The following is a 17749-nucleotide window of genomic DNA, read 5'->3' as shown; positions in this document are numbered from 1 at the left end:
GGAGTGCAAGAGCAGAAACTGCTTTTTCAGTCTTTTCTTTGTTTTCCGCCATATATATATATATATATAAAAAATTCTTTTTTTTTTTTTTTTTTTTTTTTTAAACTTACCACTTGCACCAAATCCTCTCTTATGGAGCACAAGCTTGTATGATTTACTGGCCTTCATAATGTACAAACTGGAAAAAGAAATGGAATCTGTTAGTGATTTTACCACATTACATCACATGCATACAAACATGAGCATGTCAGCAGTGATTACAGTGGACCCCCACTGTAGTGGGGCATCAAAACCACTAATGAATGGCTAATGAAATTGGACTGTTATTCTTTTTTTTTTTTTTTAACTGCACCAATTAGCGCTATGCTGCCTTATTCTTTAGTATTGTTTGATGAAGAGGAGAACATTTAATATCCACCAAAGACGATATTGGTATGAATTCCCTTAATTGATAACTCTGCTATTCCTATTCTAAAAGTGCTTATAAACAGATTTCCTCTTATAGCAGAAGAATTATTTTTTAAGGGGACTTATGTTTGCTTTTTGGCAAATACTCACTTTTTGTTCTTAATATTGTTGAAGAAGGAGCTCTAGCTTCGCAGGAGTAAATGCTGACGCGCATGCTTTGTCTATTGTTTTAGCAGTGATTCTGTGATTGATTTAGTGTTGTTTTTGAGAATGCCATGCTCGTGCTTTTATCGCAAACATCCATACCTGGCTTGAGTAAAGCGCGTCTCTTTATCCTTGCACGGCAAAAGCGCAACCAATTGATCCAAGAACGCGCCAATCAGGCTTTGTCAAACCGTGTCTTTGAGTTTTTCCTTTATGTATTAATCCTAGCAACCCCTGGACAAAAATAAGGGTACCCCAACTTCATATTTTGTTGCACGACCTTTGGACACAATTGCTAATATCAGACTATTCCAGTAACTGTCACTGAGACTTCTGCAAGTGTCAATAGGTATTTTGGCCCACTCCTCGTGAGCGAACTCCTCCAGTTGCCTCAGGAATAAAGAATGTCTTCTCCTGATTCTACGTTTTGGCCCTCTTCCACAGATGGGATTAATGCTGCCTCTAAGTCGTGTCATCATTATGGTAAATACCACTTGTCAAGTTGAAAATTGCATGTGCACGACCAACCCCCTCCCCCCCAAGTTGTATTTTCCACTGGAGAACAGGGAATTTATGTTGATACCTACAGTTGCGGTCAAAAGTTTACATACACTTGTGAAGAACATAATGTCATGGCTCTCTTGAGTTTCCAGTTATTTCTACAATTCTGTTTTTTCTCTGATAGAGTGATTGGAACAGATACTTCTTTGTCACAAAAAACATTCATGAAGTTTGGTTCTTTTATGACTTTATTATGGGTGAACAGAAAAAAGTGATCAAATCTGCTGGGTCAAAAATTTACATACAGCAGCGCTAATATTTGGTAACATCTCCCTTGGCCATTTTCACTTCAATTAGGCGCTTTTGGTAGCCATCCACAAGCTTCTGGCAAGCTTCTGGTTGAAACTTTGACCACTCCTCTTGACAGAATTGGTGCAGTTCAGTTAAATTTGATGGCTTTCTGACATGGACTTGTTTCTTCAGCATTGTCCACAAGTTCTCAATGGGGTTTAAGTCAGGACTTTGGGAAGGCCATTCGAAAACCTTAATTCTAGCCTGATTTAGCTGTTCCATTACCACTTTTGATGTGTGTTTGGGGCCATTGTCCTGTTGGAACACTCAACAGCGCCCAGGACCCAATCTTCGGGCTGATGACGTTAGGTTATCTTGAAGAATTTGAAGGTAATCCTCCTTCTTCATTATCCCATTTACTCTCTGTAAAGCACCAGTTCCATTGGCAGCTAAACAGCCCCACAGCATAATACTACCACCACAGTGCTTGACGGTAGGCATGGTGTACTTGGGGTTAAAGGCCTCACCTTTTCTCCTCCAAACATATTGCTGGGCATTGTGGCCCAACAGCTCGATTTTTGTTTCGTCTGACCACAGAACTTTCCTCCAGAAGGTCTTATCTTTGTCCATGTGATCAGCAGCAAACTTCAGTCGAGCCTTAAGGTGCCGCTTTTGGAGCAAGGGCTTCCTTCTTGCACGGCAGCCTCTCAGTCCATGGAGATGCAAAACACGCTTGACAGTGGACACTGACACCTGTGTTCCAGCAGCTTCTAATTCTTGGCAGATCTGCTTTTTGGTGATTCTCGGTTGAATCTTCACCCTCCTGACCAATTTTCTCTCAGCAGCAGGTGATAGCTTGCGTTTTCTTCCTGATCGTGACAGTGACAAAACAGTGCCATGCATTTTATACTTACAAACAATTGTTTGCACTGTTGCTCTTGGGACCTGCAGCTGCTTTGAAATGACTCCAAGTGACTTTCCTGACTTGTTGAAGTCAATGATTGTTCAAGTCAATAATCACTCACAAGAAATTGCTAATTCGTGTTGCTGTATGTATATTTTTGACCCATCAGATTTGATCACTTTTTCTATTAACCCATAATAAAGTCATAAAAGAACCAAACTTCATGAATGTTTTTTGTGACAAAGAAGTATCTGTTCCAATCACTCTATCGGAGAAAAAACAGAGTGGAAACTCAAGAGAGCCATGACATTATGTTCTTCACAAGTGTATGTAAACTTTTGACCACAACTGTATGTTTCCGATGTGAGACGATCTTTTACTAAGGTTGGACATCGGTTGAATTTGAACGATTCCGATTCCACGTTTCAATTCCGGTTCCAAACGATTCTCGATTCCGGTTCTTTTAATAGGCAGGGTAAAAAAAATGTCATAGTTTATTTTAATTTCTTCATTTCTCGATTATTTTTTAAATTATATGAACTTTCAATTAGCTATGAATTTTTCAAAGGGCTATTTTTACTTGTATGTAAACTAGGCCTGAACGATATTGGGAAAAACTATTGCTGCGATTTTTTTGGGGTTTGCGATATATTGCGATATTAAAAAAAAATTATATATATTTTTTTCAAGATATTTTCACAAGATGACTTAAATAGCTGTTTGGAAAGACTTTAGATCACCACAGTGTACAGTCATCCCTTGTTTTTCGCGGTTAATGGGGACCAGAACCCGCCACGATAAGTGAAAAACCGCGAAGTAGCCCACCCCCCCCATTTAATTTTTTTTTTTTGTGCGTGTTTTTTGTGCCCAATGTGATTGACCCCAAAAAAAAGTTTACACTCAGTTGACTGCTTGTTTAAAAGCCATTGAAACATATCTTAATAGGTTGTCATGCTTAAGTGATTCATTAAGGTCACTCAATGCAGCTGGTAATCTCTTGTCTCTACAATTCCTGTGCTTCTGCTGAAAATGAAGAAAACTTTAGCTGTACCTGAATTGCTGCGTGCCGGTCTGACACCTACTGAGATTGCAGCAAATCTGAGAATATCCAGATGTGCAGTCTACAAAGATAAAAAGAAGCTGAAAGATATTGGAACAGCCTCACGAAAACCTGGGTCTGGAAGTGCCGATCTGTGCGGACCAAAAAGTTGATTGACAAGGTGATATGTGGCCACCCCAGAGTCCAGATCTCAATCCCCTGGATTATAGCATATGGGCAACTGTGGAGGACAGTGCCTGTAAGAAGCCACAAACTTCTGTGGCAGCCTTGGAGAGGTCCATTGTTAGATCTTGGGAAAAGATGACAGCATCCTACATAAAGAAGCGTTCCACAGGCGCCTGGAGGCTGTTGTGACACTTAAGGGAGGACACATTGAAAAAGAGTGTACTGTACATGTTCTTTACAATAATGTATCATTTGTGATTCAATTCTAATTCTAAACTGAATAAACATGGCATTTAAGTTGTATTATGGCAGTGTAAACTTTTTTTTGGGTCACCGTGTATAAGACATGTTTTTTTCTCACTCCCCCCACCCCCCAAAGTGATTTAAAAAATGTATATAAATAAATGGTTTTTAAGCACTTCAAATTTCATAATTATGATAAGTTTTAAACATAACTGTCCGACCAAATCATTTTTGAACAAGAATAAAGTACTGTAGCAGATAAATGCTTGGCTTTATTAAATGCTTCTGTTTATCTACTTTAGCTGTGACCGTTGAAGTGACATGTAGAAATTTCAAACTCCTCATGATCACATCTGGCATTTAAATGTCTCCAACGTCCCCACAGTACACACATTCATTCCAGCGCGGCTTCCTTGCAATTGTTTAACAAGTTAAACGATGATTGACAGATGCCCGTGTGAAGTCTGCTTCTTTGGCCAGATCAAAGCCATTGTTGTGCCGCAGTGACTGAGAGGATCAAAAGGCTGGGAGAGGGAGGGTATGAGGCTGTGCGCAGACCAGAACGTGAGGCGTATGTGGATCAAAAAAAAGAAAAACTATCGCACGTGCTTGCGATGGGACTGTTGCGCACACGCACATCGCGATGGCGATGTTTAAACGATATATCGTTCAGGCTTAATGTAAACATCAGTCTTTGAACTTGAATATGATCTTTCTTTCCACAGGAGTGCACTTTCACAAAGATATTTGTCTTTCCAAAATCTCACGGAGAAAACATTTACACACATTTTTTGTTTTAGAATGTCTTAATATGCTGCAGGCATTTTACATGTTATTGAGCTCCCAGCAGTGATGGAGGACATGAGGTTTTGGCTGCTTTTACAGCATTCGCTACTTTTCGGACGCGTCCTTACCTGCCTTATACGACCAACATATTTCGTGAAAAACATGCCGATCACATTAGTTTCACCACGGACATTTGGAAAAGTGATGTCAGTCAAGTAAGCATGCTTATCATGACAGCACAGTGCTTAGACGATACGCCATGCACCAAACCACACTCACAAGAACTGCCTGGGTCAGTAATGAATTCAGTACACTGCAAATGTATAATGTCTTAATCAGATTATTATTTTTTTATCTAGTCAATAATTTTCACCATCTTGTTTTGAGTGTTACAGACTAATTAAAAGATGAATGCGCCATATTATTCCACTTAAGTAAATATTACCATTTTTTCTTATTAAGCCATATATCTAAAAATTTATCATTTTTCACCTAAATCAAGCTGTTAAGCTTATTTTCAGCAAGCTATTTTTTTCTGTCATTCTGTCAATCTGTCATTGTTTAAATGTTGGAATTTACTACTTGTTCATTTTTGATGTGGGGGAAAAAAAGAGCAATAAATTCTATTTTTGCGCAGTAATATTTTCTCTTGTGGATACTTTAAAATTTTACACATATCCTGTAATAGTATTATCAGCTTGACATTATCGGTTATCGGCTGGGAATGAGGAGGAAATTATCGGTTATTTGTTGAAAAATGTATTATCGTGCATCACAAAGCAAAGGACCGTCTCTAAGGTGCTAATCACATGATCTGTTCGAAAAATAACTTTGACCCATGATGAAATACTTTGGAGGACTCGATCATTTCGTTCATTTTTGTAACGTCCACCTCTCGCATGGCTACAACCTGCAGTACAACCAATACGCCATCAGATGAACCCCACGTTCTTAATGAATGAAGCTTCGCGTAATGAACCCATTTTCAACACAATGGGCCAAAAGGGGTCAAAGCTCCATGGAGCAATGTTTGGATATTACGAGTAACAACCTACTTTTATTGCAAGTTCCAAAAAACACACATTAAAAGGTGTTTTTGTGTAAATAAAAGCTGGCAACACTAGTGAGCGCCCCCTAATAGAAAACGTCCAAACGGCCCAATTGTCCTCCAACTGTAAAGAGAGTGGTTAATGTTACAAGGTCTCAAGTGTGCTCAGGTGTGTTGTGTTTTGTATTGTCGTTCTCGCATCATCTTGTACCGGGTGTTCAACTTTTTACAGTTACAAATCGTTGTTACTTTAACAATATAGAGTAAACGTGTGTAACGTTCAAAAACATTTGACTTTTGAGATAATGAATGAGATAACTTACCAAACGTCACTCGTAATCGGTAATAGTTTACAGTTTCATTGGCACTTGTTTTTGCGAGACGAAGAAGAGGAAAAACGAAGAAGAAAAACGAAGAAGAAGAGATATCATATAGCCCACACCCATTATGCTAGATGTAAAAAGTGAGTCGGCGGCGTAAGGAAATAGCTGCCACCTTGCGTCGGAGGATCATTTCTCAATGGGAACACGTGCTTAAAGTGTAGAAATCTAACTTGACGTACTATTGTTCGTTTTAAATTTCTAAATTGGGTGACGTTTAGACGTAGCTATAGACGTTTAATTTAGGTTTATTCACTCATACACTCGTACTTTTAGACAATTTGGAGTAGGCTGATTGTTGAATCACTAAAACAGGTTATAATTGTTAAGTGCGTAGTTAAAACTAATATAAATTTCTAACTTTTGCGAACAACCAAGCCGTTTGAAAATGGGTGAAAATTGACCTTATAGTTATTTCAAACGACACTGACTTAAATGTGTCGCTCTAATTGCTGTGTTTTTTTATGGATATATTATTGGACTTCCGGAACACGTCATTCGACTCGGAAGTTTTTTTTTTTTTTTTTTTTCTCACCCCCATTCGGAGCGACATCCACCCAACATATTCGTTTAAACGGATACGTTATTGGACCATTGCGATTGCGTCAGGTAGACATTGTCAGATTATTAGTGCCTGTTGTGACCTAACGATTCACACTAATCAAGCCACTGTCAATGTATAGGTTTTTAACTTTGACTTTAACTTTATTTGACTGTCGAGCTGAACTGGACATAGCGACGGTGACGTCCCCCGTTGCGTTCGCTTGTTCGCAATTGAAGCTCGCCTTAAACTGCTCCTGGCCACCAAATGTTTTCCTCTCGGCATTTGTGAAGCCTGTGTCGCAACCCAATGTGAGTACCGACCGGATGTGAGTGCATACTTTGTAGATTATGAACACGCTTTCCAATAATATAAACAATTGAGTGCAAATAATATAAACAATTGAGTGCACCCCTTACATTTCTGCTGCAATTTAATTATTTCTTTTCATGGGACCACATCGAAGAGATGACTCTTACACAAGTAAAAGTGAATAGCTTGTATAACAGCGTAAATTTATTGTTCTCTCAAAATAACTCAAAATACAGCCACTAATATTATTACTAGTATTATTATCAAATATTAATAAACATTTTTTTTTCATCCCCGAAACACAAAACATACCCAAACTGTCGTAAAAAGGTCGCAAATAAAACTCATGTACGGTTAGCTTGTGCATTCACCACGCATGCGCTACCGATATCCTGTCGGTGTCGGTACTCAAGTTGGGTTTCGGCAGCCTGTCAGTACGCTGTCGCTTTGTCCTATATATCAGTATCTGCGTCTTTCTGCTGCGGGTCCTCCTAATGGGGAGGTGTTATATAAGCAAAACCATCTACAAATGCTTACCCAGGTTCACAAATACATTGGTATTTTTTAGAGATGCCGATCGATCGGGTCCGATCACGTCATTTTCAAAGTTTCGGAATCGGCAAAAAAATATTGGACATGCCTTTTTTTAACATATATATAAATATATATATATTTTTAATTATTTCGTTTTCTAATTGTATTTAACGTTATAATACGTTACACTCATCCAGTCTTTAGTTTAGGCTTAAGGTAGGGTTATCAAATTTATCCCGTTAACGGCGGTAATTTTTTTATTTTTTTTTATTTATCATGTTAAAATATTTAACGCATGCGCTGCACGACCCACTCATGCATTGTCGCGTTCAATCTTAATGGCGCCGTTTTACATACAGTGGGGAGAACAAGTATTTGATACACTGCCAATGGGAAAATCCATTGACAGCGTATCAAATACTTGTTCTCCCCACTGTATCTATATATATATATATATATATAGAGAGAGAGAGAGAGAGAGAGAGAGAGCTAAAAGGCAGCGTTACATGAGTAGAGTGAATTTTGGCAGCCTTTGGAGCTTTTTTTTAATTGGCTAAAGCCTTACAATCCCTCTCCCTACGATTAGAAATGTCGTGGGGAGCAAGGGAAGAAAGGTAGTAATTGAGCTTTTTCTTTACACCCTATGTTATTTCCCAACGCAGAGAAGATATATCAATTGGTACCACTGTGCACTGTCATGGTTGCACTTCCCATCATGCATTTGGGCAGAACAGTTAAATGGCTGCAGTATCATTTACTGAAAGCTCAACAAATACACTAGATGGCAATATTTAGTCACAATATACAAAGTCACATTTATCCTTTAAGAATTACAAGTCTTTCTATCCGTGGATCCCTCTCACAGAAAGAATGTTAATAATGTAACTGCCATCTTGGGGATTTATTGTCATAATAAACAAATACAGTACTTATGTACTGTATGTTGAATGTATATATTTGTCCGAGGTTTATTCATTTTTTCTTCATGCATTGCCAAAATGTATATGATCGGGAAAAATTATCGGGAATGATTGGAATTGAATCGGGAGCCAAAAAAAAGCAATCGGACCGGGAAATATCGGGATCGGCAGATACTCAAACTAAAACGATCGGGATCGGATCGGGAGCAAAAAAACATGATCGGAACAACCCTAGTATTTTTGACATGACATGAGTCATAAATGTGCAACCCGAGTCGCAAATGCATTTTTTTTGTTTGTTTGTTTGTTTGTTTTAACTATTTATATAGAAGCATTTTTATAGACTGGACTCAACATGGCCGTGTACCCTAATTGAGATTTACGGCCAGCTAAACTCTCTCGTTTATCAATTCCTCCAAGGAACAGGCAGATTGTGTTGTGTCAAGTGAACGTCGGTGCTAAAATAAGTAAAAACCATACAGTTGTAAAGTTGGGTGAATTTTTTACTTTAGAAGTCATTTCGCAGGAGTTGATTCCAAAAAATTCCATGCAGTTAGTTATTTATTTAATAGTTTCAGGGTTCTGGAGTGGTTAAGCAATGCAATAAAAAACAACATGCACGCATGAAAATCACCAATGACCCGTGCAATCAATAGTGTTGGCTAGGTTTTTAGGATGAAGTTATTAAAATTTAACGTTGCATGTCAATAACTGTAGTATAAACAGCAACATTTGTAATCCAGCAGCTCTCTAGGTAACAGGCTGCAGAGCGGAGTGATATTTTTTCTTGTAGCTAGAGCTAGGTAGAGTAGCCCTAAATTTTACTCGAGTAAGAGTAGCGTTTCTTCAAAATAATGTTACAAAAGTAAAAGTAGTCATCCAAAAATGTACTCAAGTACAAGTAAAAGTATTTGGTGAAAAGAATAGTTTTCCAACCTCCAACTAGGAAAAAATGTAATTGGGAGTGGGGGCCTGAGGCAGGGGTTGGTCGGGGCCCTGGTGCTTCTCTCGCCCTGAGGCACCACCTGCGGGAGCCTGCCTCTTAACTCGCGCACTCTCCACTTTGCACTGTAAATATCTTTCATCTTGGCACCTACTGTACATACTCATTCATGGCTGCGGGGAGAGTCGGAACAGGGCCATACAGTCCCAGGCCGGCTCCTCTTTGATTTTAACGCATCCCACACTGAGGTTGTGGGACAGCTAGGAACTTTGGGGGGGGCATCACAGTTGCCTCCTCACGGCAAGCCCCGCCATTTCCGCACATCTTTTAACGCACCACATAAATCATAATCCACGTGGAAGCTTTGGCGAGGGGCTGTGGGACATGCGGCTGGGAAGAACTTCCCTGTGGCGGTCCCGCTGCCCTAAGCCGGGCTCTCCTATTTTAATGCATACACTACACTACCCTACCCACACGATCCCTTCCAGGTGCTGGGTAATGGGGCGGAAGGTGGGTCCCAAACTTTTTCTCTATGGCGCGGCTCCCGGGGCGTAGCCTCCTGGGAGGAGGGGAGGCGGGGCTCTGATCCCACGCTGCCCCGCGGCCGCTTCTGATGCTCTCCTGCTTCCGCCTTCTCCTCTCTTTTCTGCCTGGGTATCCTCCATGTGCTCTGGCGTGGATTGCTGGCCAGGCGCCGGTGGGTGGGCCGGGTATCGCCTTCTCCAGGTGGGGATCCTGTCCTGCCCTGGGGTTAGCGGGCCATGGGGGTTCTGCGGTGTGCTGTGTCGGTTGTGGTTCCGTGGTGGTGGCTCGTAGGCAGGCGGGTGAGGGGGTTGGCGTGGGGGCCTGTGGCGCTACCCTTCATCCCATCCCTGAAGGCCGGTTGATGGGGGCGCGGATGCCTCGGGGACCACCTTGGATCCCGGGGAAATGACGGCAGCCCTCATGCTGGCGCTACGGGAGGAGGTATGGGCTGCGCTGGCTCGCTTGACTAGATGCAATTAGACAAACTATCAGGCAGCATAGAATAGGATGCCAACATATCCATCCTCACAAGGGTTTCACAAAAATACTAAGGTCTACGCCTCACATGGCTGATTTGTGTACATTTGAACTCTCCCAATCACTTATCTTTCTGACTCTGCGTCTGCCCCCTCTTTCTCCTTGGTCATCAGGACCCCCACATGGTGTCAACGGGAAATACAACTAGGTAACAATAGCACCAACATATTCATAGTTAGGAGTGGGAACCTCTTGGTACCTCATGATACGATACGATACGATTTTAGATACAAAGCTCACGATAACGATGATCTGACGATATGGCGGTACAACGATTATCGATACACTGGTCAGGAAATCATTCTAGGATTTTCTACAAACAACTAATAAACAGAAAAACAAGTTTCTGCTGTGAATTAGAATGAGTTTATCACTAGTAGACCCTATCAATTTGAACTGGGAGGGTGGCATCCCTCTCACTTCAAACGGATTGAACGTCAGTGGCCGTCAGTGGCAGCCAATGCCAGGCAATGAGGTAATTTTGGGCAATTTAAGATCATTTACCTGTTGTTTTTCAGTTACTTCCTGTTGATTTTGGCGTATTTTATGGGTCACTTCCTGTTTATTTTGAGTTACAGAACAGGACGTGACCTGGGAATCACCCAAATGAATAGGCAGTGACTCAAACTCAACAGGAAATGACCTGTAAATGCCCTAAAATGAACAGCAAGTGACCTGTAAATGCCCCGAAAATCGGACCGAATGACTGTGAATGCTCTGGTTTTGAATAAACGAACTTTTGCAGTCTAAATGGATTAGGCGTCGAGCACCGTCAATGGCAGCCTTAGGGTTAACTGAGACACTATTATGGTGTAAGATTTTGGTAGAAACTTGATGGTTCCTTTTTTCTTTTTTAAAAAAAAAACATTGACACCTTTTTAAAACGATATATTGATTCTTGACAGGAGCATATCGAAAACCTTTTGTGATACAAAGTGTCACGATATATGACCATTTCGATATTTTGTCACAACCCTATTCATAGTTTAGGTGTTCAGTATATTTCTTGTTGTTTGTATAAACAAAAAAATAAATTAATTAATTAAAAAAGGTTTGGAAAGCTTTGAAGTTGTAACTGGTACCATCCGAGTGGGATAAGTCCGACTTCCCCACTTCCTCGGATGCAGCATGAGCTTAAGTGGCCGAAGCGCTCCTCTCTATTTTGGTCACATTACGCATCTAGAAAAATAGTCCCGCAGAAATAAATGAATTACGGCAGTTTGGTGTGACATTGTTTTGGCCGCATTCATCTTAGTCTTAGTCTTTTGGACGAAAATACTTATTAGTTTGGAAATCTTTTTTTTTTTTTTTTTTTTTTTTTTTTTAAATAAAAAAAAAAAACTTTTTTTTTTCCTGTTATCAGCAGATTCACAAAATCTGGTGACTCTGACTCGGGTGCAAAAAAATGCGATCGGGATTTCCCTAATAAATATGATAATTATGAAAGATTCACACTGCTGGTTTATTGCATTTTTTAAATGGTGTTTTTATTTAATCTATTGGGTTTATGCTCACTGTACAGCACTTTGCATCTAGCTGCAGTTGTTTTTAAATTGCTTTATGAATAAAGTTGAGTTGATGACCTAAATCAAAATTCTTTTTGTTTAACAACAGATGATCAAAAATTTAACCGAGCAGTCCATAAGTGCTCTCTAGTGTCTGGTGCGCACTCATACGTATAAAGACATTTTCTGCCTTTAAATGGGTACCGAACGCTACACGTCACTTCCACTCATTAATATTTATGACGTTAGCTTCTGTGGCTCTGCTGTTAGCTAAGGGGGGACAAGCTCTTGTTTGTCCCTAATAGGAAATGAATGGGAATAGTGTACGAGGGAGATGTTTATAGAGATAAACCTTCCAATTCTGTCCGAAAATGATGTCCCTGGTGCCAAATTCACTGGTGAAGATGTTGAAGAACATACAAATGTTCAGTTAAAGAGATTGCTTGGGTGTCGACGGCTTAAAAAGAGGAAAAAAACGAGCCGACCTAAGCTTACCCTTAGCTTTTTTTTATCAACACATTTTTCTTACGCCGCTGACAATGACATTCTCCTGTTCCAACAATCTATCCTTTACCACCATAAGCCCCATCTTTCTTATACAATATATCCTCTGGTTGTCTTACGTCTCTGACCGTTCTTTTGGGGGACATTGCTTTTTTGTGTAGCGATCGCAAATGCTACTCGTTGACTGCCAACAAACACTTAATGTTTTCATTAATAACAAATCTTAATTCTATTAATTTATTTACACTTCCTCCTTACTAAAGTTGTTTCTTTACAACAGAAAAGGTAACAACGGTGGCATTCATATACCACTTCAATTGTTTTTTTCCAGGTCATTCTTTGTCAGACAGAAGCAGCACAACAAAACGCCACGCTAAAAAAATAAGTCAAAATATCAAAATGGCTTACCTCGTGGCCCAAACAAAAATGCATATGAAATGTGAACGGCTTCACTTTGCTGGCGTTAAACTGGTCTTTTAGACGTCCGCGCCATAGTAGCATAGTAGCTGCAGTCTTCACATTTTTTCCTCCCAGTTTTTGGTTCCGGGAGAATATAAAAAAAACATCCTTTATATGTCGTAATGTTTAGAGTCGTTTGTACAAGTTCCATAGTAGCAGTGAATAATCGGCATTTCAGTTTTTGAAAGATTACCGGAGAAAGAAGGCTGAAAAATAATGGTTTGCATGCGAGGGCGTGTATATAATGTCCTACTTCCGCTTTACGATGCAACGTCGTGATCTAAAAATAGCCTGCGTGCGGTACGCTATTAAAACGATCATATCTCCGGTTTTCTCTGGTCCATTTTTGCCAAAGTAAAACCTGGCAGAGTGTTTGAAGTCCTCATGTTCGAGTTGTGCAGACGGTGCTTTAAAGATGCCACGCTTGATCATAGCTTAGGGTTACTATACAAAGCAAAACAGTTGTGCAGTAAGAAAAAGTGCAAACGTAACTCTGAGGGAAACGTACACAAAAAATGTCTAAAAATAGCTGAATAAATAACAACAAAAACATCTATGCTGCATTTTCTTTTTGGTCATCCATGCTGCCGTTTTGTCTTCAGTTATCTTCATGACAAGGGACAGTACTTCGACCAATCTATAAGCGGGATTTCGTATCGTCATCGTTCTATCTGCTAATTGGTCACAAAGCAAGGGAATACATTTCCCCGCATATTCTTGAAAAGCACCCTACCGGTAATTGTTCTTTCTTCCGATCAGACAGTATTTTCAAGTTTCATGAAAATACGGGACAAAGCGTGTCCCTTTTAAGCTCAATACAGGACAAAGCGTGCTTTTTATTCTGAATACAGGACGATTCCAGTTATCAAGGGATGGCTGACAACCCTAGTAGTGACCACTGTCCCCAAAAGGCTGAACATCTCACCTTGTTGTTTGTTAGGTACCTCAGTTATGGCTCAAGACTTGATAGAAGAGGAAGGCATTTTTTTTGATGAACTCGACAAACTTCGAGCACTCGAACCAGATGTCAGCCAGAAGACCTCAGAACTCCGAGAGGAGTGCAAAGAATTTGTTGAGAGTAAGATATTGTCTTTGGTTGTTGTTGCCAAATGCTGATAAAATGCCCACATCCACTGACAACGTGAGACTAATCTTCCAATTTTTTTTCAGAAATGGAGCGCTTTCAGGAAAAAGTTGGCGGCCTAATTGAGCTTGTAGACCAGTTGGCAAAAGAAACGGAGACAGAAAAGTTCAAGGTAAGTTTCTTTTTCCAAATGAAGTTAAACTCTGCTATCATTGATTCCCTCATTTTAGGCCATCGGGGCAAGAAACCTGGTGAAATTGGTAGAAAAGCAAAGAATGGCATTGCAACAGCAGCTTGAAGCTCTTATTGTAGAGAAGAAGACACAACTTGAAAGGTAAAGTGATCCCTCATTTTTCGCGGATAACGGGGACTCCCCTGCGACAATCGAAAATGCTCAAAGTAGAGGCTTTTTTTTTTTTTTTTTTGTGAGGTCAGTGTATTTAATCAGATTTAGCATTGGAAAGAGATACATATAAGACATGTTTTTTCCTCAAAGTATAATTATAAATTTTTAAACAAGTTACTGTCCCACCAAATTATTTTTAAACAAAAATAACTTAATACTTTATTAAAAGCTTCATTGAGTGAGTCCACTCGCGCACAATTAGTTGCCACAGCACACCACCGCTAGTGTTTGACAGGCTAAATGATGATTGACAGATCTGTAGCGAACAAGCTTCTCTGGCAAGATCAAAGCAGCAAAGCTGTCACTCATGGTTAACTTTAACACGCAAGCAAGCAAGAAGAGCAGCAGGCAGGAGAGTAAGAGGCTGTACGTCAGGGGTCAGCAACCCTGGTCCTCTAGTGTCACTATCCAGCTTGTTTTCCATGTCTCCCTCTTTTAACACACCTGAATCAAATAATCATGATCGTTATCAGGCTCCTGCAGAGCTTGCTGATGAGCTGATCATTTGATTCAGGTGTGTCAAAGGAGGGAGACATGAAAAACAAGCTGGATAGTGGCACTCGAGGACCAGGATTGCTGACCCCTGCTGTACGTGATCGGATCGAGAGATCTCTGTAAAATACTGTATTTATTTATTTAATTTGAAAAAAAATCCACAATGGACTGAGGGCACAAGCTTTTAAGCGTGAAGTAGAGAGGGATCACTGTAATTGACAAGTAAGGACAAAATTACGATTGTACAGGGTTTCCGCGGGTCCATAAAAATCCTTAAAATGTCTTAAATTTACAATCAGAAAAATCAAGGTCTTAAATTGTCTTACGTGGAAAATTTAATTTTAAAGTACTCGTGTTCAAAAAAAAAAAAAATCAACAACACAAAATTAACGTGCTGTGATGGGAGTATCGCGCATCCGCACATCGCGATTGTGATGTTCAAATGATATATTGTACAGGCCTAGTAGCAACCTTAGTTTATGTAGCCAACAAAGCGCTGTCAACCTGGGCCAAGACAAAGACTGGCTGATTGGTGAAGCGCTCTCCTCTTCGGGTTAGGGTTTAGACATCCGTTGCAAACACAGAATCAGAACAAAAGATACTCCAAAGTGCTTAGTATCAACCTTTAAAAAGGGAAAATCTCAGATTAAACCTTGAGAACCGTGTAAGAAGTAATCAACAAAAAATGTTTCTTTAACCCTTTAACACCTAAGCCTATTTTGTCCGAATTTTCATGCATTTGATGTTGCCTTTTATATTTCAAAGAAAAAAATGTTCACAAAGGGCCCCTTTTTTCAGGACACCATAACCTTCATGTCCAAACTTTTGTTTTCTTCACTGGCCAATTTTAATCAACATTTTGGACCCAAGAAGACAAAAAAATATCCTTTTTTTTTTTTTTTTTTTTTAAATTTATTTATTTATTTATTTATTTATTTATTTATTTATTGGGTCAGAATTTGTAATATTGATGTCGCATTGACAACCAAACATGCTCAACGAAACGTTTGAAGCTTGATAATATTTATTTAACGTGTTAGGATAAACATTCAATTGAAAAAATGAGAATGAATAGTTTTATATTTGATAATTCAACAGAAACAGCAGGTATGGTCATAGAAGGTTTTTTTCTTTCAACGTACGATGGTCAAAACCGCTTATTAGCAGTAGACCAACAGTGCCAAATAGTATGTATATGGCGGAAAACACTCAGGTGACTTGAAGTTCCGCTCTGAGACCCCCAATTAAGCCAACTTTCAAAATTGTCCGATATGCATGTGTGATACATCATTGGAAAGCTTAAAACCTCAATTTTCTGGGGGAGGAAAAAATTTGAACAGGAGGGCATTTTTTGAAAATATTTTTTTTTATACAGCAAAACCCTATCTGGAGATGGGAACACGCAAGAGCAGAATTCCAGACGCCATGACTTTAACGAGATATTATCGCATACTTACCTTGTTCCGATCCAAAAACTCCATGTAGTATGTATCACTGAGTGTCCTCTAGTTGATAAAATAATGCATTAGCTTGCGTTAAATTTAGTTTTCGATTGATTCCGCATGTTTTAAAGGCGCTCGCTCAATCCAACTGGTCGTCGTTGGCTACCTCACCTCCCTATTCTTAGGTGGCGCCTCGCTCGGAAATTAATTAAAAATGTTCACATTGAGTCCGTCCTTCGTGACCTCGCAATGGCTCCTGGGATATGTCGTTTTTCGTGGTGCTTTCGGTCTCAAAATAGGACAAGAAATTGTTGAAATATGGACATAAACACATGGCCAATGCAGCGTTTTAATGTTTGTTTATGTGGGCTATAAAACTCAAATGACATTATCTTACATTTTTCTTGGTTGTTTGACTCCAAGTAAAAACGGGCGTGGACCTCAACTTTCGCACTTTCAAATGAGACCAACCAGCGGCACATGAGTGACGTCATTAAAGCGTGACGAGGCTTCAAAGATGATATACGTAAACGTGTCGCCGCCGACACGTTCGGTGTTAAAGGGTTCATTGCTATTGAAACATTAGGGCCATTTAATGAATAATTGATGTACAAATCCAGCGTATTGCTCCTTTCGGTAAAAAAGAAATGGCATCAATTGAAACAGTTTTATATCTTGTAATGAAATTGCTAATACTGTATTATCCCTGTTTCAGATATCGCATTGAATGCGATGCCTTGTCGAAAGTGGAATCTGAGCAGAGTGAGTTTATCAACCAGTTTATTTTGCAGTGAGTATGTGATTGTTATTTGTTTGCTCTCTCCTGTCATGTGTCCTTATTGCCTACAAGAAATATCACATAAAAATGTAACGCTTTAAGTTCGGCAAGAACAGGCAACATCACACCTAAGGGAGCATTGTGAACAAAACCAAATTTGGAATAAAAGCAACTTTTTCTGTTTAACCTTTCCTCCCCCTGTTTGTCAGTAAATAGCCACCCCAACTAACAGTAAGGACTGTTAAGAAGTAGCCGCACACATGTACACTATTTACAGGGTTAGGACAAATTCATTTGTTCTTATGTTGTTCAGTTCTTTGCATGCTTTTTTTTTTTTACCCACTTACCGTATTAACTTTTTGTTTTCATACCATGTGATACACTAAATCTAATTGACTATGATTTTTATTTTTACTATACATACATATTTAGTATCTCACTATATTGTTTGTATTTTTTTAATGTACTTTATGTATATTTTCCCCCCCCCCCCCCCCCCCCCCCAACTGTTTTTTGCTTTGGGAGCTTGTGAAACGAGAAAATGTGGCACACATTTTGCATAGTCAATATGTGTATTACTTTTGTTGTTTTCAATAAAAAATATTTTAACAAATCTGACTCAGTGTCCCTTGTTGAACATATTTTTCCTATCTTCCCATCAGCCTTTTCCCCTAGTTTTTATTTTCATCCATCCATTCAATCCATTATCTACCGCTTAACTTGAGGTTGGGTTGCGGCGGCAGCAGCTTAAGCAGGGAAGCCCAGACTTCTCTC

General features: G+C 39.6%; 2 protein-coding genes across 8 annotated transcripts in view; one reads left to right on the top strand and one right to left on the bottom strand.

Moving 5' to 3' along the window:
* Nucleotides 1-6013, bottom strand: part of depdc5 (DEP domain containing 5, GATOR1 subcomplex subunit) — a 272311-nt gene extending 266298 nt beyond the window's left edge. For 3 of the 5 annotated variants that reach the window (XR_009061928.1, XM_057828504.1, XM_057828503.1), the window contains exons 1-2: nucleotides 5934-6013; nucleotides 111-178 (exon numbers count right to left, since the gene is read on the bottom strand). Coding sequence is in view for 2 of the 5 variants with exons in the window: in XM_057828504.1 (XP_057684487.1) it covers nucleotides 111-168 (58 nt within the window). In the remaining 3 variants the exon portion in view is untranslated. Of the gene's footprint in view, nucleotides 1-110; nucleotides 179-5933 lie in introns of those variants that run through there. The other 2 variants (XM_057828505.1, XM_057828507.1) reach the window with 2 other exon arrangements.
* Nucleotides 6014-6509: 496 nt separating this feature from the next.
* Nucleotides 6510-17314, top strand: LOC130910173 (intraflagellar transport protein 20 homolog). 3 transcript variants are annotated; one of them, XM_057827189.1, is made up of 6 exons: nucleotides 6541-6599; nucleotides 6674-6842; nucleotides 13711-13848; nucleotides 13941-14026; nucleotides 14085-14188; nucleotides 16913-17314. In XM_057827189.1, the coding sequence occupies exons 3-6, from the start codon at nucleotides 13722-13724 to the stop codon at nucleotides 16989-16991; spliced, it is 396 nt and encodes a 131-aa protein (XP_057683172.1). In that variant the 5' UTR covers nucleotides 6541-6599; nucleotides 6674-6842; nucleotides 13711-13721; the 3' UTR covers nucleotides 16992-17314. The 3 variants fall into 3 exon arrangements, with proteins under 3 accessions (XP_057683173.1, XP_057683172.1, XP_057683171.1); XM_057827190.1 differs by lacking the exon at nucleotides 6674-6842 and having other exon boundaries at nucleotides 6510-6599; XM_057827188.1 differs by lacking the exon at nucleotides 6541-6599 and having other exon boundaries at nucleotides 6606-6842.
* Nucleotides 17315-17749: the final 435 nt, after the last annotated feature.

The sequence above is a fragment of the Corythoichthys intestinalis genome, chromosome 22 (assembly GCF_030265065.1).
Source record: "Corythoichthys intestinalis isolate RoL2023-P3 chromosome 22, ASM3026506v1, whole genome shotgun sequence".
Taxonomy (NCBI): Eukaryota; Metazoa; Chordata; class Actinopteri; order Syngnathiformes; family Syngnathidae; genus Corythoichthys; species Corythoichthys intestinalis.
The sequence above is the reverse complement of the archived record's forward strand: the minus strand, read 5'-3'. Positions and strand labels throughout refer to the sequence as shown.